Source organism: Labrus bergylta, chromosome 3 (genome assembly GCF_963930695.1).
Source record: "Labrus bergylta chromosome 3, fLabBer1.1, whole genome shotgun sequence".
Classification (NCBI taxonomy): domain Eukaryota; kingdom Metazoa; phylum Chordata; class Actinopteri; order Labriformes; family Labridae; genus Labrus; species Labrus bergylta.
Genome location: NC_089197.1, coordinates 2,487,038 through 2,512,156, shown reverse-complemented (window position 1 = coordinate 2,512,156; position 25,119 = coordinate 2,487,038). Strand labels below are relative to the sequence as shown.

The following is a 25,119-nucleotide window of genomic DNA, read 5'->3' as shown; positions in this document are numbered from 1 at the left end:
AGAGAATTTAGGCACTCGACACAAAATAACACAAGTAGATGAAAGTCTTTCTCACTCTACATCAGTTTATTTATTACAAGGTGACACGTGAGCTGTCTGAAGAACTTCTGCTACCCAACCCAGAGGCATCCAAGGAAACAGAGTGACAGAAAGAAGAAGATATCAGGAGAGAAGAAGAATCCTTACACTGTAACTGTTTCATATAAACACTTTAAATTCAAACGTCATAGCTGATCCCAACTTACTGGTTCATATGTCAGCAAAACTTCAATGTCAAAAAAGTAGAGACAGATTTATGTCTTTTATCTCTTTTTTGTCTTATATACACAATAGTGATGTGAAGTTGGAATCCTTTGGATCAGTTTTACCATTGCACAGGATTAGCATTTCTCTCCTGCATGAACTAACATGTGTCTGGTCAGAATTTCTTTCCGGTTAAACCTTTTACCACACTCAGAGCAGCTGAAGGGTTTCTCTCCTGTATGAACTAACATGTGTGTGGTCAGACTTTGTCTAAGGGTAAAGCTTTTACTGCAAACAGAGCAGCTGAAGGCTTTCTCTCCTGTATGAACTAACATGTGTCTGGTCAGATGCCCTATCTGGTTAAATCTTTTACCACACTCCGAGCAGCTGTGTTGTCTCTTACCAGTCTTTAGTTTCTTATTTTTCAAGTTTAATTCTGACAGATCTTCTCTTGTCTTTTTCCAATCATCACTGTCATCAGTCTCGACCTCAGTCTCTGGTTGTAAACGTCTCTCTGGATCTGAGTCTCTCTCTGGTTCTGCTCCTCCACAGTCCTCTCCATCAACTCCTGTTTCCATCTGTTCAGTTTGTCTCTGATGAAGCTGTGAGGACTGAGGTTTCTCTTCATCATCTTCACTCTTCATAGAGACAGGAGTGAAGGGGAACTTGGTGGTATCAGCCTCCTCCAGTCCTTGAAGGTGTTCTTCCTCCTGACTGATCCACAGTTCCTCATGTTCTTCTTTAATGTGTTGGGGCTTAGTGTCCTCCTTGTCCAGAATGTGGCTCCACTCCTGCTGCTCAGGTGGAAGCTCTTCTTTACTCACCAACAGCTGCTGGACATCTGCAGGACACAGTAAACAAACATTAACGGTACTTAAACTGCTTTTTAAATATTAATAAGGGCTGTCAAATGATTTCATTTTTAAAGGCTGAAAATCAATAGTTCACTAGAATTGATCACATTTTAATCATGTTTGGAATTCACTCATTTTGCATTTAAAAAACGTTTTTAATGCTTTTATTTTGTAATGCCTTAAGTTTAGGTTACTTTACTTCCTCTTCGGATACAAACCTACCTTTATTTTGAAAGAAAATAAGGAACTTGTCTAAGGCTGTGAAGATTGAGGTTTCTCATCATCATTAAGTCCTGGAGAGCGGGCAGCCAAGGTTCGAAGCCGACCTGTGGCTCCTTTCCAAAACGGACTATGATCAGACAGTATGTTGAACAGAAAGGCTGGCGTTATGTAAATGAGCCATGTGCTGCTGATCACTTCCTGATTATGTCAGATACTACCTCTTCACACACCAAAGTGCTGAGCTAGCTCAATCTTTAGGAAAGAATAAGATATGTGTCCAACAGAGAGTTTTTGCAATTAAACTGCGGAAGCAAGCGGAAATTGCAACAATTAGTTGCATTTTTTTTTAATATAACTCCATCTGACTACCCTGAGTACCCTGCCACCCCCCTCAACAACCCTCTCCTCCTCTTCTTCCTCCTCCACCGACGGCCTCTCATAACAGCTGATCAGGTGAGAAGTCAGCTGAGGAAGATCAAGGCGAGGAAGGCCAAAAGGTCCCGACAGCATCAGCTCCAGACTCCTGAAGGACTGTGCAGACCAGCTCTGTGAGGTTCTTCTGCACTTCCAAATATTACATTTCTGTATTATTTAAAATTTAACTTAGAACAGTAGTATATATATTTTTTGTCTGTCCGTATGTTCACGTCAACTCTGTTACCTCTGTTATAAAACTGCATTAAATCTTCCTGTGGTGGGAAACCTCTGGAAGACAGTGAGGTATGTCCATGTTTCTTCTCTCATTATTTAGTAATATGTTGAGAAATCATCAACAGTAGATTAATTCTTCGTCAAATCTGTTGTGTTAATATTCAGTGATTATCTCAGTCAATTGAAAAAGTATATATATGATAAAAATCTATTAAATTTGGTTTTAAGAAATGCTAGCTGATATCTGGTGTGAGGTTAGCATAAGGAGTAAAAGTACAAAATGGTGGAAAATGTCAACTCTGTTACTGTCAACTCTGTTTATGTTTTAAACAATTTGATCGTAACAGAGTTGACGATACGTAACAGAGTCACATATCACATTTAAGTATTTGGCAATAATTGATATTATTGATAATTATTATTGATTCTAGGTTATTTTACTGCAACAAGTACATCTGTGTTATACAATTTCAGGATAAGGAAGTCAGTCATTTATCTTCTAGGGAGATGAATCTTTCAGCAGCTGAAAGGCAGCAGCAGTACAGGGCCCGGCGAAATGCCGGAAAATAAAACGGGAGAACTCCAAATTACAAAGAGAAATCAAAAAATTTAAGATTTTGCTGAAAAAGAAAACAACTGCTGTCCGAAAATACCAGAAACGCATCCAGAGACTGACACCTGTGTCTGACTCCCCTCCATCAAAAACACAAAAACAAATAGGAAAACATAAAGTCCCTGCAGAAATTCAAAGAACTATCCTTTATCACAACGTGCTGATAGAAAATATAAGAAAGAAGTATCAAGACACAAAAGAAGAGAGAGTGTGTCAGATGATATCACGGATAAAAACCTACAAATTACAGAAAACAACACAGATCTCACTTGGTTTTTCAAGAAAGCGGTTTGGAAAGAAAAACCAAAGGGACCTGTCTTTTCAAAGAAGAAAATATAGATCCAGACAAAGCAAGCTCCAGAAGGAGGTAAAAGAATTCTTTTTGAGAGATGATGTCAGCCGCTTGACTGCAGGACAAAAGTCAAAAAATCACAAGAGGAAAAGCAAAAATGCAGAAAAGGTTTCTAAATGATACCATAAAGAACCTACATCACAAATTCATTCTTGAGAATCCATCAAGTCAGCCGTCATATGCACTTTTCTGTTTCATGCGACCTTTCTGGGTTGTCCACCCATCCATGTCTGACAGAGAAACATGTCTGTGTAAAATTCACGAGAACTTATTCTTCATTGTGCAGAAGCTTCATACTCTCCAGCTTCTTGGCACAACTGACTTCGAAATCATCTCCAACTCATTAAGTTGTGATGCTGCAAGCAAAGAATGTATGTATGGAGCATGTGACAAATGCAGAAGCAATGTCTATCAGTTCAGCAGTGACTATGACGCTGAAACACCGGTGAGGTTCACTCAGTTGACAACTGAACTGGCAGAAAGGAGGAAGAAAAACAAAGACAGTGAAAAAGAATCACAACCAGTCTGAATGACTGTAAAAAAGGAGATGGAAAGTTGTCTAGGAGACCTTAATGAGATGTTTCAAAACCAGCTGAGAGTTTTCATGAGACATCAATTCAACATCAAAACACAATACATTCACTACCGTGAGCTCAAGAAAAACATGAAATCTCATGAGTATTTGATCCACATTGATTTCTCAGAGAATTATGCATGTAAATTGTCAGCAGAGATTCAGGCAGTTCACTTTGCATCCTCTTAGAAGCAGGCAACTCTACACACTGGGATCCTTCATGTGGGTGAAGTGGACAAACATTTGTGCTTTACATCCATCTCAGCATCAAAAGAGAAAGGTCCACCTGCTATATGGACACACCTGTCCCCTGTTCTGGACCACATAAAAACCCATCACCCATCAGTAACTGTCGTTCATTTTTTTAGTGATGGACCGTGTACCCAATACGGCCAAAAGGGCAACTTCTACTTGTTGAGCACGGAGTTGTACAAGAAGGGCTTCAAGAAAGGAATATGGAACTTCTTTGAAGCAAGGCACGGAAAGGGAGCTCCAGATGGAGTGGGGGGGGTTTTGAAAAGAAGAGCAGACAGATTAGTTAGTGCAGGGAAAGACATTCCAAATGCCATGCAGCTGTATGAGTGTCTTCTGAGTTCCCAGACCTCTATAAAGCTGTTCTTTGTTGATGAGGAAGCTGTGGACAAAGCTGTGAAGAAGATGCCAAAAGTACTCCCAGTAGTTCCTTCGACAATGCGCCTTCATCAGCTGATCACTCTGACACCAGGAAAGGTCATCTACAGAGATGTCAGCTGTGTCTGTTCAACTAGGCAGATACTTGAGTGTGCATGTCACAACACACAAAGGTTTGAATTTCATGTCCAGCCCAGCCTTTATGTCCCCACTGAAGAGCAACAAGTGCAGGCAACACATGACATCATGTGGGACGGCAGAAATGTCATTGGCCAGTGGTGTGTCATCAAATATGATGATGACATTTATCCTGGGACCATTATCGAGGTCAACGGGACCCATGCAAAGGTCAAATGCATGCACAATGTGGGGAGGAATCGCTTCTTTTGGCCAAACCGCCACCATACCGAATCATTCCACAACCAACCGCCGTGACGGGACGTCATGTGGAGATAGACCCAGAAATATGGGCCGAAATTGCTGCCGACTAGCTCAAAATAGTGAAACATGGATGCCACGTTTCCTGAATGCATAATGGTCTTGGATGCAGGGTTCTAAATTAACTTTTTTTGATCACCAGCCAATCAGAATTGTGTTTTATTGTGATTGCCACTGGTTTTGGGCTTAGTTCTTGGCTGTCAGTATTGTACGAGACACACACCGTTATTATTCAGATTCCTGAAATATTTATATCCCAGATGTATTATTTAGGATTAAAAAATGTTTCTGTATATAAAATGTTGTTTAAATGTTCAAATTAAGCCGCAAGTTAAAGTGAATGTGTAATAGTTTTTTGGTCTTTTAACTATGAGTGGTCAACTCTGTTATGCTCGTCATCTCTGTTACCATCAATGTCAACTCTGTTTGTGTTATGTTTTGATTTAAAAATGATGATTCTGATTCTGAAGTGGAGGCTGGCTTGACCGCAGTCTGATGCAGAGGGTGGCCTGAAGTTTGTGTGCCCAAAGATACAATTGAATAGCATATTGTTAAGGTTTCTAAAACGTATCTCCAATAACCAGATCCGTTGCTGGATTCAATAGGTGAAGACTTAAAGAGTCTTTTAGTCCAGTAAACTCAATGATGTTGTTAGCAGGAGCTAGCTGCAGCTAACACTGTGCTGTGTGCGTCTGTGGAAGTTAGCTAAAGGCTCTGCTATCTGAAACATGAGCAGGAAACACGTTTCCAGCAGTGGAAAGAAAACCAACCTGTTCTCTGTAGCTTGATTTCAGGAGTTAAAATCACATCCAGCAGTTTTCTTTGTCGGTGGAGCTCCTCTTCGTATCCACTTGTTGTTCTTTCTTCTGTTATATCTCTGATAACCGCAGCGAGCAGCCGTCGACTGAATAACTCTTTAAGATCCTTAAACCCGGCCATCTTACACACATCCAAGAGTCACAGAGGGGAAACTCAACTCAGCGCTGACGTCTTTACAACTTTACTCTGATCATCTACTGTTACGTTAGCACCCTAACGATCATTAATAAACACACGGAGAATCACGTGTCTGCTCAGCAGGAACGTTTACGCACAACTTGTGTTACACACTCAATGGTCCGGGTGGAAACAACCCGCTTTAGTTCCCTTTACAGAACACCTCCCCTCCCTTTGACTTGCATTGTAACCGCGGTTGACCTTTTTCCCGCCACCATATTGCTGTATTTAAAACTCTGGAAACCTATCTTTGTCTGTTTATCCTCATTCACCTCATTGAATAGTGTATGTAACACAGATTATGTCCAATGGGTGGCGCTGCTGTACATAATTATCATTGTCTTAAAACTGTAGAAAATACCAGGAGTGACTCTGTGCTGCACAGCTCCTCAGAAGTCTCACAGAATAAGAGCAAATGTCCGGGTAAAAAAAAAAAATATATTCACATATCATTTATAGACCCTCTAACAATCATATTTTAGTTGAAGGAAATAAATTTGATAACAAAATATATATCTACGATTCCTCACAAAACATGGTTAACAGCTCGGTTGAGTTGCCAGTCTACGCAAACGGCCTGGCTCAAGTCACTCATTTCTTATTTTGTTCACCTTTTCTAACCATTGCTACTCGTTTAATTTGTTGAATAAATGATAAGTTATTAAGATCTTCCCTCTGTGATGTTTACATATGAAAAAACTAAACATTTTGTTGCAGAAATGAAAGAAATCCATTCATGTCCAAAGTAACCCTCAACAGTCAACCAGCTGGTTGACCTGCACATCTGCTTCCTGATTGGATAATCCAAAAAATATAAACTGAAATGTTGCTTAATGAAGAGGCAGGAACACAATTTTACCAACAAATAATTTTTTGCAAATGGATTTCTTAGTGTGGAAGTCAAAGGGTTAAGTAAGCATCCCCACCTGTGGCATTTTCCAGCACTCACAGAGGTAGGATAGGATAGGATAGGATAATACTTTATTGATCCCCAGAGGGGAAATTCGGGCGTTGCAGCAGCACAGACAAGTAAGCTCAAAATACACATTAAACAGAATAGATAAGATAAATAAAAATAAAAACAGGAGGTATATACAAGTACAGAATGAATGATGAAGTTAACTATGCAGGGAATTGAGACAGTATATAAATAAGTGATGATTAAAGTGACTTGGTATGATAAATAGCAGCAAGTAATGTAAACAGCAGAGAAGAGAGGCAGTGATGTACCACAGTAATGCAGAGTGCAGTTATATAATATAATGTTGTATAATATAATATAATATAGTGCAATATGAACAATATAGTGAAATATAATGAAATGTCATATAATATAGAATAATATAATAAATATATATTCCTTCATCCTCCTCTCAGCCATTGACTCCAAAGTGTCCAGATCCAGACCCACTACAGAGCGGGCCTTCCTCACCAGCTTGTTCAGCCTGTTTGCATCACCAGTCTTGATGCCACTCCACCAGTACACCACAGCAAAGAAGAGGGCGCTGGCCACCACAGACTGGTAGAAGGTCTTCAGGAGTCTGTCGCAGACACTGGATGATCTGAGTCTCCTCAGGAAGAACATCCTGCTCTGTCCCTTCCTGAAGAGGGCGTCAGAGTTGTGAGACCAGTCCAGTTTTATTGCTGATGTGGACCCCAAGGTACTTGTATGAGTCCACCCTCTCCCCTTCCTCCCCCTGGATGATGACTGGGGCAGGGGGCCTCTTCTTCTTCCGGTAGTCCACTACCACCTCCTTTGTTTTGCTGATGTTGAGCTTCAGGTGGTTGCTTTCGCACCATGTGACGAAGCTCTCTAACAGTCCTCTGTACTCCTTCTCGTCGTCATCAGTGATGCACCCAACAATGGAGGAGTCGTCGGAAAACTTTTGAGGTGGCAGGAACCAGAGTTAAACCTGAAGTATGATGTAAAGAGAGTGAAGAGAAAAGGTGCCAGAACAGTTCCTTGAGGTACTCCTGTGTTGCCCGCCACTAAATCAGAGACACAGCCGTTGACTCTGACATACTGTGGCCGGCCCGTGAGGTAGTTGAAGATCCAGGCTGAGTTGTCAGGGCGCAGCTGCATATCCAGCAGTTTGTCCCTCAGGAGGCAGGGCTGGATGGTATTGAAAGCACTGGAGAAGTCAAACAACATGACTCTCACAGTGCTTCCCTGCGTCTCCAGGTGTGACAGGGCTTTGTGGGTCAGGAAGATGATAGCGTCCTCCACACTAATGTGCCTCTGATATGCAAACTGCAACGGATCCTGGAAAGCAGTGAGCAGGGTCCTCAGGTGCTGGAGAACCAGCCTCTCAAATGTCTTCATGACATGTGACGTGAGTGTCACAGGTCTGTAGTCATTGAGAGCGCTGGGACGACCTTTCTTTGGAACTGGGACGATGCAGGAGGTCTTCCACAGGTCAGGCACCTTCATCAGCCTCAGGGAGAGGTTGAAGAGGTGCTGAAAGACTCCTGCAAGCTGCCCAGCACACACCTTGAGGATCCTGGGACTGATGTTGTCTGGTCCACTAGCTTTTCTGATGTGGAGTCTGGAGAGTTCTCTTTGTACCTGGCTGGTAGTAAGAGTGAGAGTGGGATAGTGAGCGGGGGAGGGGTGTAGAGAACTGTCTATTGTCATGCAGGTCCTGAAGGGAGGGAGCAGGGGGGTGAGGGGGGGCTGTCCTTTGAAGTTGCTGGTGAGGAGCTGAGAGGGGGGGGGGGAGGTGGTCAGTACCCTGATGGGAGGAAGAGCAGAGTCTCCAGCAGAGGTGTGAATGGGGGCTGAGGTGGTGGGGGGAGACCTAGACCCACTATTCGAGCTCACTGGGTCGGGGGATGTGTCAAACCTACTGAAAAAAAGGTTCAACTCAGCAGCAAATACTGGGTCTCCTTTAATTCTGGGTTCCGGCCTGCTGCAGCCCGTCATCTGCTTCATGCCATTCCACACCTCCTTTGAGTTGTTCATCTTGGCCTCAGTCTTGTCCTTGAAGTTGTTCTTGGCCTCTCTCAGCTTCTTCTTTAACTCCTTTTGGACAGCCTTGAGCTCCTCACGATCCCTAGTCATGAAGGCCCTCTTCTTTCTGTTGAGGAGAGCTTTAATGTCTTTATTGATCTATGGTTTGTTGTTTGAGAAGCAGCAAACCTTTTTGGTAGGGACTATGGTGTCCTCACAGAAACGGATGTAGTCTGTAATACAATGAGACAGACCTTCAATGTTATCACCATATTCCTCCTTAAACAGTTCCCAGTCTGTGACATTGAAGCACTCCTGCAGGGCCTCCTCTGTATCCTTAGACCAAACCTTCAAAGTCCTTGTGTTGGCCCCCTGCTGCTTCACCAGGGGCCTGTAGGTGGTCTCAAGGTGGATGAGGTTGTGGTCTGATTCCCCAAGAGGGGGGAGAGAAGAAGAGCTGTATGCTCCCTTCACGTTGGCATACAGGAGGTCCAGGGTTTTATTCCCTCTCACAGCACAGTGCACATACTGTTTAAAGTTCGTCAGGACAGGGGAGAGAGAGACATGATTAAAGTCCCTGTTGATCAGTATGAGGGCGCTGGGATGCTGGGTTTGTAGTCCCGCGATCATAGTGTGGATGACGTCACTCGCGCTAGCGGCTACAGCTGATGGTGGGACGTAAACAGCAACAGCAATAGCATGTGAGAACTCCCGTGGCAGATAGTACGGGCGTAATCCCACCGCCAGCATTTCAACGTCTGGGGTACAGACACAGTCCTTCACAGTTACATGTCCGGGATTACACCATTTAGAGTTAATAAAGACAGCAAGACCTCCTCCTCTCTTCTTACCGCTCTCTCTCCCCCTGTCCGCTCGTACCAGCGTGAAGCCGGCCAGATCGATGTGACTGTCCGGTATATTCCCATGTAGCCATGTCTCCATGAAGCAAAGTAAACTGCACTCCCTGTAGACACTCTGGCTGTTTACTAAAGCTGTGAGTTCGTCCGCTTTGTTGGCGAGTGACCTGATGTTCCCCATGATGACCGACGGTAGAAAGGGTTTAAATTTCCTGTCTCTCTCAATCCGCTCCCTGACTTTAGCGCCGGCTTTCTTCCCCCGGCGGACACCTCTCCATAACTCCTCAGGGATGTGTGTAGGAGGAACACCGGCTCCATGCATGAAGCTCAGTAGTTCCTCACGAGTGTACGTGATCATTCCAACAGTAGAAAAAAAAAGTCCCGAAAGAAAAACGTAATTCCACGAGTAATACTGCAACTAAAACGCTGCAGGAGTATCCAACAATAAACACCGAAACAGTGCAAAAATACTTAATAAAAGCAAGAAAATAGACGAAATAAAGAAAAAAGAGTCGGAGCTGCTGCAACAGGCTGCCGACTCTCAGCGCCTGTAGAGGTGTGTGTTATCAGTTATTTGTCAGAGCAGTTAGACTTTGTCAGTGTTAGCAGAGAAATACATTAACAAAGTTTTATCCATAAACTGTAAATAAATGAGACATCCAGAAGAAATCAATATTACAAAGCATACAGTTCATGTTCTGACAAAAAGAGGAATGTCTGTGTCTTATATTTACTGATGTCAACAGCGATGAGGTGAACATGACAATTGAAAAATGAAAAATTTAGTATTTATTATAAGACATTTGTTTTCTATAGAACCTGTGAAGTCATGGAGTCTGTGGACAGTGTCAGCTTCACACCAGAAACTTTAAGTATTAGAAAAAATTGTTTAAGACTGGCATCTATTATGATGAGTTGCAGCTACCTTGTTCAATATTATTCCTGCAGATGTGGCTCATAACAAAACAACAGCCTGAGCTGTCACATGTAGTTAACTGTACATTTTGTCTTGTCTGAGGCATTAATTGAACACCTTTGTATTTCTCCTATAGACACAGTGTGGATTATTGGTGACTGGTCCGTCAAGGTGCCCAGAGAGCTGCAGAGACAGAGGAAGAAACCTGAGCCTCAACAACATCTGTATTTGTTGGTTCTTCTGGGGTGGACTTCAGTTGCTTCTCTTCAACAGCTCGCTGTGAGGGAGGTCTCCCCCGGATGGACTGAGTGATGTCACCCACAGGCTGAGAGCTGAGGCGGGTTTTAAACCTCCTGACAAACCGTTACACCGCACCCACCTGTCAAGCTGGTCAGCTACACGCCTTATTGTGAATAACTCTTATCCTTCATCAAATCAAAACTGATGAGTCATCAAAACATTCCCCCCCCGTACAGTGTGTGTCCATGGAGACATGAGCTAATCACACCTATTTGTTTGTTTTGTACCAAGCTGTAAACATGTTCATCTCTGCTGTAAAAACAGACTTTTTTTAATGTTGTTTTTCATATTAAATAAATATTTCTATATAAATGCACTCCTTTATGTCTACTTATGAGTATACATTTCAGATTTGAAATGACAAGACTAAAATGTGCATTAATGCTCAACTCAATAGCTTAGGGAAGGAAGTCTACTTTTACACAACTTCTTATTCTTTCGACATTTGTTTTTACCAAAGACTAATGCAGTTCATTTCTGAAAATGGGATGGAACAGAGTCATTGCCACATTTGCCCTTAAACACAGCCCCATTCTTAAATCAAGATACATGGAGAGTAAATAAGATCAATAACTTGTGAATAAAAACACAGTTAAACATGATTTAGAAATGTAGTCTTCCCAGATCAATATCACATAATATCAACTTCTCTCATCTAAACTGGACAAAGGGTTTTAAAATGGGAAGAAAATGGTTTGATTGCAAGTTGTTTGGAGGAGATCTAGTTTTATTTGAACAGCATGAATACAGTCTTCCAAGGTGCAAACCCTCCTCCTCCTCCTGAAGCCTGTGGAGCTCCTTCATGTACTGCTGTCTTATCTGCTGGACATCTTCTCTCAGCAGAACGTCGACTGTTGAAAAGTCATTCAGAAGAAGCTCGAGCATGTGACATGGATCCAGGAGAACATGGACTTTTAGGTCGGGGTCTTCAGGATGACAAAGAAAGAGAGAAAATATCAGTTATTCATTAAATCATTTTTTTGTTCTCATATATTTTTCTGTATTCATCTGTGTGTAAGAGCACATTTATAAATTCAACAGTGTACTACCCAGACAACAAAGGTCCAGTATTCAGGTAATCAACATCTATTCAAAGTTAAGAAGATAAACATTATTGTAATCATGCTGTTTTCAGCTCTCTCACTCACACAATGATATTCTACATCAAACTGTCTCAGATTTTGGAAAAATTAAGCAGTTTATTGTGGATAGTACTTCATCTTAACATGAAACAAATATAACCTGAATTATTTAAATCATTAACAGGTCCCAACTCTCTGTGCTTTAGAACATACAGTAACTCATTTATTATTAACATGAGCTCAGTACATGGCTGTATTCTTCAAACTATTTCTTATACTTTATATCTATGTGCTTTATATCTTATTTTCATTCCATATGTTATTTATATTTTATATTTCTACTGCTATATTCTGTGTATGAGTTCAGTGAAAATTAATATGGTTATTAATATAGTTCTTAATGGTTACAGATGCTCTTACAAAGTGAAGTTTTTTTATTTGTTAACAGTTTGCTCAAATCTTAAGACACTACATCAACCATGTAACTTTAATGTCATCCTCTATAACCTACACAGCACATTAGGTTCAGTTCAGTTTATGTTACTGACGGATAATTACTACACAAAGTTTGTTTTTTAATGTCCACATTTAGGTGGAGTAAAACATTCATCATAACGTCAGATAACCACCGAGATGAACCTTTAGCTTCTAACATCACACAAACTCATTATTTTAAACAACAACATCTTAACAACAAACATTTCTAAAACATTGACCGTAAATAATGTAAATAATGAGCTACACTGAGTACAGTTAGCCGACTGGTTTAAAGCTAACTCTAAACAAGCTAGGTCCGTAAATATAAATACCGACACTGAGTAAGCAGTAAATATAACACTACTATATCACTTACCGAAGAAAACTGAAGCATCAACTTGTTGGATGGTTTGTTAACCGCACAGCAAGCCATGTATGTTGTCAGATATGTGTTAAACAAACTCTCCAAACGAAGTAAAAAAGAGGAGAAATCCGATGGATCAAGCTATTAGCCTCCTGACCTGCTGACCTGCTGACCTCCTGACCTGCTGACCTGCTGACCTGCTGACCTCCTGACCTGCTGACCTGCTGACCTCCTGACCTGCTGACCTGCTGACCACGCAGAGTTGTCAATCAAATCTGCCACAACCCTTATATGGGCATAGTCGTTTTCCTTAAAAGAATAAAATCCGATGAGTTATAAAAAAATTCACCCCCCCCACAGTGTGAGGAGAAGGGGCCGTCAACTTCTCAGATATATCTCGTTTTTTGAACCAGGCTGTAAACATGTTGATTCCTGTGGTAAAAACGGGCTTTTTTGGCTGTGGGCTTATGGCACTTCCGGCGCTTCTGCAGCCAGCCTCAAGCGGAGCCTCGAGGAACTGCAGTTTTTTGTACTTCCGCATAGGCTTCATTTTTCGAGACCGGAGGTTGCCCCTTGGTATAAACAGACAAAGATAGGTTTCCAGAGTTTTAAATACAGCAATATGGTGGCGGGAAAAAGGTCAACCGCGTGGTTACAATGCAAGTCAAAGGGAGGGGAGGTGTTCTGTAAAGGGAACTAAAGCGGGTTGTTTCCACCCGGACCATTGAGTGTGTAACACAAGTAAACGTTCCTGCTGAGCAGACACGTGATTCTCCGTGTGTTTATTAATGATCGTTAGGGTGCTAACGTAACAGTAGATGATCAGAGTAAAGTTGTAAAGACGTCAGCGCTGAGTTGAGTTTCCCCTCTGTGACTCTTGGATGTGTGTAAGATGGCCGGGTTTAAGGATCTTAAAGAGTTATTCAGTCGACGGCTGCTCGCTGCGGTTATCAGAGATATAACAGAAGAAAGAACAACAAGTGGATACGAAGAGGAGCTCCACCGACAAAGAAAACTGCTGGATGTGATTTTAACTCCTGAAATCAAGCTACAGAGAACAGGTTGGTTTTCTTTCCACTGCTGGAAACGTGTTTCCTGCTCATGTTTCAGATAGCAGAGCCTTTAGCTAACTTCCACAGACGCACACAGCACAGTGTTAGCTGCAGCTAGCTCCTGCTAACAACATCATTGAGTTTACTGGACTAAAAGACTCTTTAAGTCTTCACCTATTGAATCCAGCAACGGATCTGGTTATTGGAGATACGTTTTAGAAACCTTAACAATATGCTATTCAATTGTATCTTTGGGCACACAAACTTCAGGCCACCCTCTGCATCAGACTGCGGTCAAGCCAGCCTCCACTTCAGAAACGATAGTTTATTCTATCTTATTTACACGACGGCATCATGTCGTCTGTCTCTACATGGTCGTTTACCATTCTCCTCTGCTCTCTGTGTCGCGCACGATGCACATTCACATATACACACACACATTTTATTAAAATAAAAATAAAAGAAAAAGCCAATTTCAATATAATACACATTTGACTCGTTCAAAAAGGAATAGGAAGAAGCTTAGGCTTGTCAAGTCCTACCCCCATTCTTCACCATTAACAAATGCAAAATCCAATCAAATAAACTAAACAGACAATACAAAAAAAATACTCCAATCGAGTGATTAAGAAAAACAGAACAAAATGAACAGGCGCCATTAACAGCTGTGAGATTTACATTCTCCTTCCTCATTTCTGTACTTTTCAAAGATATATCTTTTGTACATTTAAAAAAAAAAATTGCATTATATTCATACTTTGTTTAATTGTTTCGTCAAGACCATTCCACAAAACCACCTCACAAATGGAAATACACATACTTTTTAAATTGGTCCGAGCATAATGCTGTTTCAAGTTTAGTTTCCCTCTAAAGTTATAGCCCCCCTCTCTGTCTTTGAACACTTTTTGTATGTTTACAGGTAGCAGTTTATTTTTTGCTTTACACATTATTTGTGTAGTCTTAAATTCTACCAGATCCCCAAACTTTAAGGTGTGTAATATTAAAAGGTTGAAGATGTGCAGAAGAACTTCACAGAGCTGGTCTGCACAGTCCTTCAGGAGTCTGGAGCTGATGCCGTCGGGACCTTGTGGCCTTCCTCGCCTTGATCTTCCTCAACTCACTTCTCACCTGATCAGCTGTTATGGAGAGGCCATCGGTGGAGGAGGATGAGGGGTAGGAGAGGGTTGTTGAGGGGGGTGGCAGGGTACTCAGGGTAGTCAGATGGAGTGTCTAAAAAGCGGGTTGGTCTGCGTTCTGGAGGGTGGAGGTGGGGTTGGGAGCAGAATCAAATCTATTGAAGAACAGATTCAGTTCATTTGCCCACTCCCTGTCTCCTGCTTCAGGGCCCCTCCCACGCCTTCTGCTGTGACCTGAGATGTTATTCAGGCCCCTCCAGACATCTCTTGCATTTTTCTGTTCTAAATGCTCCTCCATCTTTGCCCGGTAGCTGGCTTTCCCCTCCTTCATTTTTTTGAGCTCCTTCTGCACCCTCCTCAGCTCCTCTCTATCTCCAGCTCTTAAAACCTTCTTCTTTTCATTGAGCAGGGTTTTCAGCTCAGGGGTCACCCAGGGTTTGTTGTTTGAGAAACACTGTATTTTTTTGGTGGGTACAGTGTTCTCAGCACAGAAGTTTATGTAGTCTGTGATGCAGTGGGTTAAACCGTCGATGTCCTCCCCATGTGGGCTTCTCAGCACCTCCCAGTCAGTGGTGTCGAAGCAGTCCTGCAGCGCCTCAGTGGCCTCCTTAGACCACTTCTTCACATACCTGGTTGTGGGGGGTTGTTTTTTCACCATAGGTATGTAAATGGAATGCAGTCTCACCAGGTTGTGGTCTGAGCGGCCCAGTGGGGGGGAGGGGTGATGATCTGTATGCATCCTTGGTGTTTGCATACAGTAAGTCCAAAGTTTTATTGTCCCTGGTATGGCAGTCAACATACTGAGTGAAAGTAGGGAGAGTGGCAGACAGGGAAGCGTGATTCAAGTCTCCTGAGATGAGAATAAGAGACTGGGGGTGTGATGTCTGTAGCTGAGACACTACACTGTACACACACACAGACACTTGCACACACACACAGGTGAGCACACTTTCACCAGCGGAGGCCTGGGTGTGCACAATAATAAAAAGTCCTCAAGAACCATCAGAAAATAAAGTAGGCTGCTTAGCTTACTTCAGACTTTTCTGGGCATGTCTCTCTCTCTGCCATTACTCAGAAAATGTGCTGTGACCATGCTGCATTCAGGGGTGCTCAGATAATGAGAGATGCATTCATGTGCGCTCAGAAAAGGGAGTTGCAGGAACAAAAACTAAGCTAGACAGACCGTTAAAAGTTGAAATAATTGTTTTGACTGCTGTCATTCAAAGAAACACATGAACACCATGATCCCTTTAAGGGTCTGTGCCCCCCACCCCCCATGGTGTTTTCATGAATAAATTAAAGGAATCTTTTTCAGTTATTTCAAAATGTTTCTTCAGTCTCAATTTGTAAAATAAATCGTGAAAGAATCGTATCGCGAACCCAGTCTCGTGAATCGTATCGTGAATCATTACATCCCTACATCAAAGTGTGTGAAAAAAGTCTTGATTTTTTTGTATTTAAAAAAAATGCAAATAATTGTTGCAATTTCTGCAATTTAATTGCAAAAACTCTCTGTTGGACACATATCTTATTCTTTCCTAAAGATTGAGCTAGCTCAGCACTTTGGTGTGTGAAGAGGTAGTATCTGACATAATCAGGAAGTGATCAGCAGCACATGGCTCATTTACATAACGCCAGCCTTTCTGTTCAACATACTGTCTGATCATAGTCCGTTTTGGAAAGGAGCCACAGGTCGGCTTCGAACCTTGGCTGCCCGCTCTCCAGGACTTAATGATGATGAGAAACCTCAATCTTCACAGCCTTAGACAAGTTCCTTATTTTCTTTCAAAATAAAGGTAGGTTTGTATCCGAAGAGGAAGTAAAGTAACCTCAGCTTAAGGCATTACAAAATAAAAGCATTAAAAACGTTTTTTAAATGCAAAATGAGTGAATTCCAAACATGATTTAAATGTGATCAATTCTAGTAAACTATTGATTTTCAGCCTTTAAAAATGAAATCATTTGACAGCCCTTATTAATATTTAAAAAGCAGTTTAAGTACCGTTAATGTTTGTTTACTGTGTCCTGCAGATGTCCAGCAGCTGTTGGTGAGTAAAGAAGAGCTTCCACCTGAGCAGCAGGAGTGGAGCCACATTCTGGACCAGGAGGACACTAAGCCCCAACACATTAAAGAAGAACATGAGGAACTGTGGCTCAGTCAGGAGGAAGAACAGCTTCAAGGACTGGAGGCGGCTGATACCACCAAGTTCCCCTTCACTCCTGTCTCTGTGAAGAGTGAAGATGATGAAGAGAAACCTCAGTCCTCACAGCTTCATCAGAGACAAACTGAACAGATGGAAACAGGAGTTGATGGAGAGGACTGTGGAGGAGCAGAACCAGATAGAGACTCAGATCCAGAGAGACGTTTACAACCAGAGACTGAGGTCGAGACTGAAGACTCTGGTGAACCTGAGACTGTTGACAGTGATGATTGGAAAGAGACAAGAGAAGATCTGTCAGAATTAAACTTGAAAAACAAGAAACTAAAGACTGGTAAGAGACAACACAGCTGCTCGGAGTGTGGTAAAAGATTTAACCAGAAAGGGAATCTGACCACACACATGTTAGTTCATACAGGAGAGAAAGTCTTCAGCTGCTCTGTTTGCAGTAAAAGTTTTACCCAAAGACAACATCTGACCAAACACATGTTAGTTCATACAAGAGAGAAACCCTTCAGCTGCTCTGTTTGCAGTAAAAGTTTTACCCAAAGACAACATCTGACCACACACATGTTAGTTCATACAGGAGAGAAAGCCTTCAGCTGCTCTGTTTGCAGTAAAAGTTTTACCCAAAGACAACATCTGACCAAACACATGTTAGTTCATACAAGGGAGAAACCCTTCAGCTGCTCTGTTTGCAGTAAAAGTTTTACCCAAAGTGGAAGTCTGACAAAACACATGTTAGTTCATACAGGAGAGAAAGCCTTCAGCTGCTCTGTTTGTAGTAAAAGCTTTACCCTAAGAGAAAATCTGACAAAACACATGTTAGTTCATACAGGAGAGAAACCCTTCAGCTGCTCTGTTTGTAGTAAAAGCTTTACCCTAAGAGAAAATCTGACAAAACACATGTTAGTTCATACAGGAGAGAAACCCTTCAGCTGCTCTGTCTGCAGTAAAAGCTTTACCCAAAGAGGAAGTTTGACAAAACACATGTTAGTTCATACAGGAGAGAAAGCCTTCATCTGCTCTGTTTGCAGTAAAAGCTTTACCCATAGACGAAGTCTGACTAGACACATGTTAGTTCATACAGGAGAGAAAGCCTTCAGCTGCTCTGAGTGTGGTAAAAAGTTTGACCGGAAAGAGACTCTGACCACACACATGTTAGTTCATACAGGAGAGAAAGCCTTCAGTTGCTCTGTTTGCAGTAAAAGCTTTACCCATAGACAAAGTCTGAACACACACATGTTAGTTCATACAGGAGAGAAAGCCTTCAGCTGCTCTGTTTGTAGTAAAAGCTTTACCCAAAGTGGAAGTCTGACAAAACACATGTTAGTTCATACAGGAGAGAAACCCTTCAGCTGCTCTGAGTGTGGTAAAAGGTTTAACAGTAAAGAGACTCTGACCACACACATGTTAGTTCATACAGGAGAGAAACCCTTCAGCTGCTCTGTTTGCAGTAAAAGTTTTAACCTAGGAGGAAATCTGACAAAACACATGTTAGTTCATACAGGAGAGAAACCCTTCAGCTGCTCCGAGTGGGGTAAAAGGTTTAACCGGAAAGAGACTCTGACCACACACATGATGATTCACACAGGAGAGAAATGCTAATTCTGTGCAATGGTAAAACTGATCCAAAGGATTCCAACTTCACATCACTAATGTGTATATAAGACAAAAAAGAGATAAAATACATAAATCTGTCTCTACTTTTTTGACATTGATGTTTTGTTGCTGACATATGAACCAGTAAGTTGGGATCAGCTATGACGTTTGAATTTAAAGTGTTTATATGAAACAGTTACAGTGTAAGGATTCTTCTTCTCTGCTGATATCTTCTTCTTTCTGTCACTCTTTTTCCTTGGATTCCTCTGTGTTGGTTCGCAGAAGTTCTTCAGACAGCTCACGCGTCACCTTGTAATAAATAAACTGATGTAGAGTGAGAAAGACTTTCATCTACTTGTGTTATTTTGTGTCGAGTGCCTAAAGTCTCTTTGGTAAAGAAAAGGAACTCAGCAGATCCTGATGCAGAGCGACCACAGTCAGATCAGGTCCAGGTTTATTTAACTGAAAACCTTTAACCATTAATAAGAATCCTGCAGTCAGAATACAAAATAAAGAAAATCTCAATGACACCTGAACATGCACAGGATTAATTAAGAGTGCAGAGGCCACTGGGCACAAAACTGCTGCAGCCTTTGATCACAAAGTGAATGACAACACTTGTAGATGTCATCTGGCATTCTGGATTTACTCAACATACTGTTAGAAGAAACAATAGAAATGCATTACAGCCTTCAGTGTATAACTAAATGGTATATGGAAAAAACACTTCAATTGTGTGTATATTTGTTCTGTTATCATTTCTCTCTTTGGCTTCCTTTTCGCTGCTTCACTGACTCCCCCACTGCATCTCTGGCAATCCGATGAGCCAACTCCACTCTGACTCTCCCGGAGTTTGCTGGACATACTCAGGGGAAGAAGGAGCTGTTTAAGGGTCGGGGGCAGGCCAGTTACCAGGTCCCCCGGTTCACTAACTTCACGGCTGAACATCATGAAGTTGGGTGTGAAACTGGTAGCGCTGTGCCTGGTTGCTCTGTAAGCCATGACAGCGTAGGGGATCCTAAGGTCCCCGTGTCAGCGCTCGGCTGTTGTGGCCAGAATCTTCTGCAGGGTGGAGTTAAATCTTTCTACCGGTCCATCAGACTGTGGTCGAAAAGGTGTGTTGTGCATTTTCTCAATAACAGTGAGCCCATTTTCTGGAACACCTCGGACTCGAAGTTCCGACCCAGATCACTGTGCACTCTTTGTGGTGCACCATAACCACACACCCAGTCAGTGCTCTTTCTGCTGCCTTGTGTTTCTCCCCACTCAGGTTGCCTTCAGGTAAAGAGGGGCGGAGCCACTTCATTTGATTTTGTGCACCTGGGCACACAGGGCCTCAGTATTTAAAGTGGCTTCTTATTCTCTGTCTCTCTCTCGTCAACACTACACACATTCACCATTACAATCACCACTGATTTACAGTTTGCACATTTCTTTGATTAGGAGGCTTTTCCTGGGTTGTGAGAAAATGGGGCTGGTCTGACTTCTGAACTTGGATTTGGCTTGATACTTGGTAGTTGTAAATCTAATTAGTTGTGTATCAGATTGTTTGTGTAGTTTGTTTGGAACTTGATCTGTGCAGAGTGGTAAGTAACCTCTCTGACTTGTTACTGGTACAATTTGTTTGAAGATTTAACGATTTGACTTTCTTCAGAGCATTAGTTGTACTTGTTAGTTTGACCGTCATTTTGATTAATTGATATTTCAAATTACAATGGTGTAACAAGGTTTGTTTGACAAGAGTTTTATTTTTGAGCACCCTGATCAGCAAGCCGCCAGGCAAGCAGGACTTGCCACTTTGTTATTTTGCCTTTTTTATTTTTGGTGGTAACTCTGGGGAGGGGGTGCACCAAATTCGGTGTGTTTCAGGTGACTAGGTCAGTGGTCTTCAGGGATGGTGTCCGAGTTTGGGAGACGCCTCGAGCTCGACAAGCCATTGAAGAAGTGAGGCTTAGGTGAGTTAGTTATTAGTGTAGGTGTTGGGGTGTCTCCATAAAGCTTGTAAAGTAAAGCAGCATATTTTCTTTGTTTGTTGGACTGATTACCTTGTTACATTACATTTTCTGAGACGTTTGGTTAAGTTGGTTTTTAAACTTGGTATTTAATCAGTGGCAGACTTGACTTGGGATTTTGACAATGGTTTCTGTGTATGAGTAACAATCCTATGAAAGCTAATTTTTTTTAGGGGCAGGCATTACACCTCGTTTTGTTGATGCAGGTTTAACATTTGAAACAAAAAAGAAAAAACTAGAGCTTGAAAAGTACGAAATGCAACTCATTAAAGAGGGTAAATTTGCTTAAATAAACTGTACAGAAGCTATACACTGTATTAAAGCAAAGATATAATACAAAAAATAACAAAGGGGAACACTGTACAATGAAATGAAAATATAAATATGTTTTCTGAGAAGTCTCCTGACAAACACACGGCGTGCGTATAGACTCAGAGACGCATGTTCTCTGAAGTGATGCTCAAACCACAGCTGCTGTTTTATTTCATGTGTAGTGAATTATTTGAAACGTATCTCCTGGTACCAGCTGGTGTATTTGTAGTTTATTGTAAGGTCAGAAGCCAGAACAAGGTGTTCTATGTTATTGCTCTGCCTCCACATGAATGATAAAGTTCACGTGTTATTTGAAGTCATGTGGTGTTTGTTCCATCAGAGCTCGTCTGTGTTTCTCCTCAGTGCGTCCCCCACAGCACCGCGATCAGTTTAGACATCCTGAAGACGATCGAGGAGAACTTGGAGATGGAGGAATGGGTGAAACCTGCCGACGGCTCGCGCCCACTCGAAACAAAACATACACGAGGGACACTATAGAAGCTTAGTCTAATACTAAAGCTGCCGTTTTGTTTTGACTCCCAGGAGTGACCTGGCTGACGCGCCGTACTGTCGTAGGTCAATACGATACCGTTTGCTGTTTGTCGATCAATAAGATTTCTGCAGTCGTGACTTTGGTTTGCAGCATAATACAATCCATTTATTGCAGCACCATGAAGTGAATACAGCGTCCATCAGTTTCCATTCTTTTGAACTAAACAAACAAACAAACAATACAGCTGCGGTTTCTCCATGCCGCCTGCCGCCTCAGCGGTCAAAAACCATAAACCCTTCCGGGGTCGAACACCTCCCGTACCTTGACAAGTGACATACATATATACCTGTGACTGAAACAATAGGACAGCGACACCCAGTGGCACAATCATGAAAATGATTTACAGCTTGACCCAAAAACATGAATATGGCTCTTACACTCCGGTCCCTAATTGTTAGTGACAAGTGGAGCTAACAATTCACAAAATACAAACAAAGAGCCACAAACAAAAACAATGCCATTAATGCATTATCAATAAACATCTTCAGCTGCATTCAATAGACAAAGTTTGGTGACTGGTCTTTCCAACACATTAGACTTTGTTTTAAGGCGAACAGACCGAACAACACCATGTTTGTCAGGAAATGTTTCGATCACTCGGCCGAGCAGCCAAGAGCCACGAGGGGCAGTTGAATCCATGACAATGACAATGTCTCCAGGCACAAGACTCCTCCTTTGTCTGTTCCACTTTTGCCGTTCTTGAAGCAGAGGGAGGCACTCCTGAACCCACCGCTTCCAGAACAGATCCCAGATGTATTGAACCTGTCTCCACCTTCTTTTTGCATACTGGTCCTGTTTCACAAACACAACCTGCAAATGATTCTTCCTGGGATGGTGAACACCATGATGGGGGATATACCAGACTTTTCCTTCTTCACAGTCCAACTGATGTTGAGGGATTTTCTCTGCATATATGTTTTTGCACAGTCATTCCTTTTCCATCCAAATCCTCACCTCTGGAACCTGGAGTATTCCCAACAACTCTGGATAGTCTTTGTTGCAGGGTCTATGGAGTGAGATCAGTCTCAATATTCACAAATGCACACAGAAGAATTCACAAATGTATTTCAATGCACACACAAATATTCTTCATTCTATATAAATTTAAAACAAATCCACAAATAAAAAAATAAGATTCACAAATGTATTTCTGATTCACACACAAATGTTTATAGTTTTGTATATGTGTAATAGAAATCCACAAATGTATAAACTGTTCAGTCTGCATTTACAAACTGTCACTTGTGAACCTCACTGCATTTGTGTGTGGGATTTTTGTGACTCCTCTGCCGTGGTTAGATTCACAAATGCATTTTGTTCAGCAGGGAAATTCTGTAGCCAATCAGATGTCTCCTTCCTATTCAGCCAATTACAGTAGAGTAGATTCAAGGGTATGATTTAATGTGATCACTTTAGCGTTGCATCTGCGCAGACAGCGATTAGCCTAGCTATCAGTCAATCTGATTAAGTCATCTAACTCCATAAGGGTCTTCCTCTCCACCAGTACACAAGTGTAAGTTTTTCTCTCCTTAACTCTAGAGGTGTCTCGTCAGCTTCTATTAAAATTGCATTAGTGGATGTTGTCTTAATAGCTGCTGTGCTCACATAGTGCTCTGTACCGTATTCTGGCCCTCGACCACGCTCGATTGTTGTCTCTTTGGTTGACTAGGACACAAGACAACAGATTGGCTTGGGGGAAAAGAGAAATCCTATTGCAGGGCACAAGAATCTTTTTTGAACAGGACTTCAAATCCAACAGGAACGAAACCGACTGCACCCAATCAGAAAACACTTGCAGGAAAGACAGGTGAAATCCCACATAATCTACCCAGAGAGCTCAGGGTGTTTGAAAAAGACCAAATAGACATCTATGAAGACGCATATGCAGCCGGTAAGGCCCTGGATATACAGATCCCAAGATCTCACAATGCTGACTTGGAGGAGAAGCTGCTTGAAGGAGACTTTTGGAAAACTCATGCGTCCAAGGGGGAACGGCAGCGAAGACACAAGGTGGAGAGGAGTTTCAGTTTCGGATTGTGCTATAGGTAGGAAATCCCTCATGTGGTGTAAACCTGGTAAATAATTAAAAAAGAAGAAGAATTAACTATAGATCTATTATGCATTACTTTAAGTTACTTAAACCTAAGAATGTCGTAAAGACTGAAATATGGCGTCGGACAGAGCCAAGATAGCAGAACACGGACGGAGACACAAGTGAGAAAACTGCTTTAATTATAGTCTGAAGAAGATAACTTCTAACTGTGTACTGTTTGGAAATTGAGAGAAATGCAAGCGATAGAGACTTCAAACCAAATACAATAGATGATACATTTAAAGAGCCCATATTCTGCCCTTTTTGGGGTTCGTATATTTAATCTATGTACCTACTTTTGTACGTTCACAATAGCTAAAGTCCGAAAAAAGTGTCTGTTTTCATGTACTGCTCCTCCTTGCTCCCTCTCCACTCTGAGAAGAGAGTGAAAAGTGTGACAACTGACCCCGGTCTCCCCTAAAGTTGCAGCTTCATCACACTGTCACTCGTTTGACCAAAACTCGTCCTGTCACCTCTAAAGGAATCATCCACACAAATGATTTGCAGATGTAGAAGAAGAAGAAGAAGAATTCCTACCTGTGTTTGAGAATCTCATCCTCGGTGCATGCGCGGACATCGCCTCATTCAAACCAAAGACACGAGAAATCAGTAAGAAGACGAATAAAGACAGTGGAGACATTTTCAGTCTCTCTGTGTGTCTGTCTGTGAGTGTTTGAGGTGTAAGTGTGTCTGTCTGTGAGTGTTTGAGGTGTAGGTGTGTCTGTCTGTGAGTGTTTGAGGTGTAAGTGTGTCTGTCTGTGAGTGTTTGAGGTGTAAGTGTGTCTGTCTGTGAGTGTTTGAGGTGTAGGTGTGTCTGTCTGTGAGTGTTTGAGGTGTAAGTGTGTCTGTCTGTGAGTGTTTGAGGTGTAAGTGTGTCTGTCCGTGAGTGTTTGAGGTGTAAGTGTGTCTGTCTGTGAGTGTTTGAGGTGTTCAGGCTGAACTTCTCACAGAGCAGACAGGAGAGAGGGCGGCTCTTCACGGAAAGAAACTTTTGTTGGAGTTGGAGACCAGCCTGCGTGAAAATGATGAAAGTAGAACTCTTAAAGTAGCCTACCTATTTTATTCGGAAAAGCCACAGTTTCTTTCTTTTCAGGGTGCTGATATTTTAAAGACAATGTGAAGATGATGATGCATGTGTAGTTTCATATCTGCATAAGTAAAGCCCCAAAACAACTATTTGTGTCTGTTATCGGTCTGCCTTGTTAAAGTGTCTCATGTGTAGAGACAGTTTGTGTCCTGTTCATCATTTTACAGATAAACAAGGTCTTGCAAGTTGAAGTGAAAACTTCTCTTGAACTGTTTTTACTGACTACACAAGGAAGTATCCTATTTCCTTATTATTGAAACATTTAGGACAAGATGATCCATGTTTGTCATCTGAGAACAGGATGCTCTTCTGATATAGATAAAATAATGACTTTATTCTTTAAAGACTTTAAGGGTTCTCCTCTCATCATTTTTGCGCAGGCTGGTCTCGAACTCGTTAATTTACGACTTTAATCTCGAAATTAAAAAAAAAAATGACGTGGCCCTAATCCTCCGTCGTACGCTTCGTATTTATCTAATTATCAGTTATTTTGAATTTGGACTGCAGTACCAGTTTTAAACACTAGGTGTAAGAGTTACATATTGCTCCTTTCAAGTTTCTTATGAAGGAAAATATAATTTGTAATGCGATAATA

The 25,119-nt window shown here is 41.8% G+C and overlaps 1 protein-coding gene across 1 annotated transcript; it reads left to right on the top strand.

Moving 5' to 3' along the window:
* Nucleotides 1–13,284: 13,284 nt before the first annotated feature.
* LOC114921756 (zinc finger protein 708-like) lies at nucleotides 13,285–18,807 on the top strand. The gene is made up of 2 exons (XM_065952455.1): nucleotides 13,285–13,580; nucleotides 16,739–18,807. Exons 1-2 carry the CDS (start codon nucleotides 13,412–13,414, stop codon nucleotides 18,472–18,474), a joined length of 1,905 nt encoding a protein of 634 aa, XP_065808527.1. The 5' UTR covers nucleotides 13,285–13,411; the 3' UTR covers nucleotides 18,475–18,807.
* The last annotated feature ends 6,312 nt before the right edge of the window (nucleotides 18,808–25,119 follow it).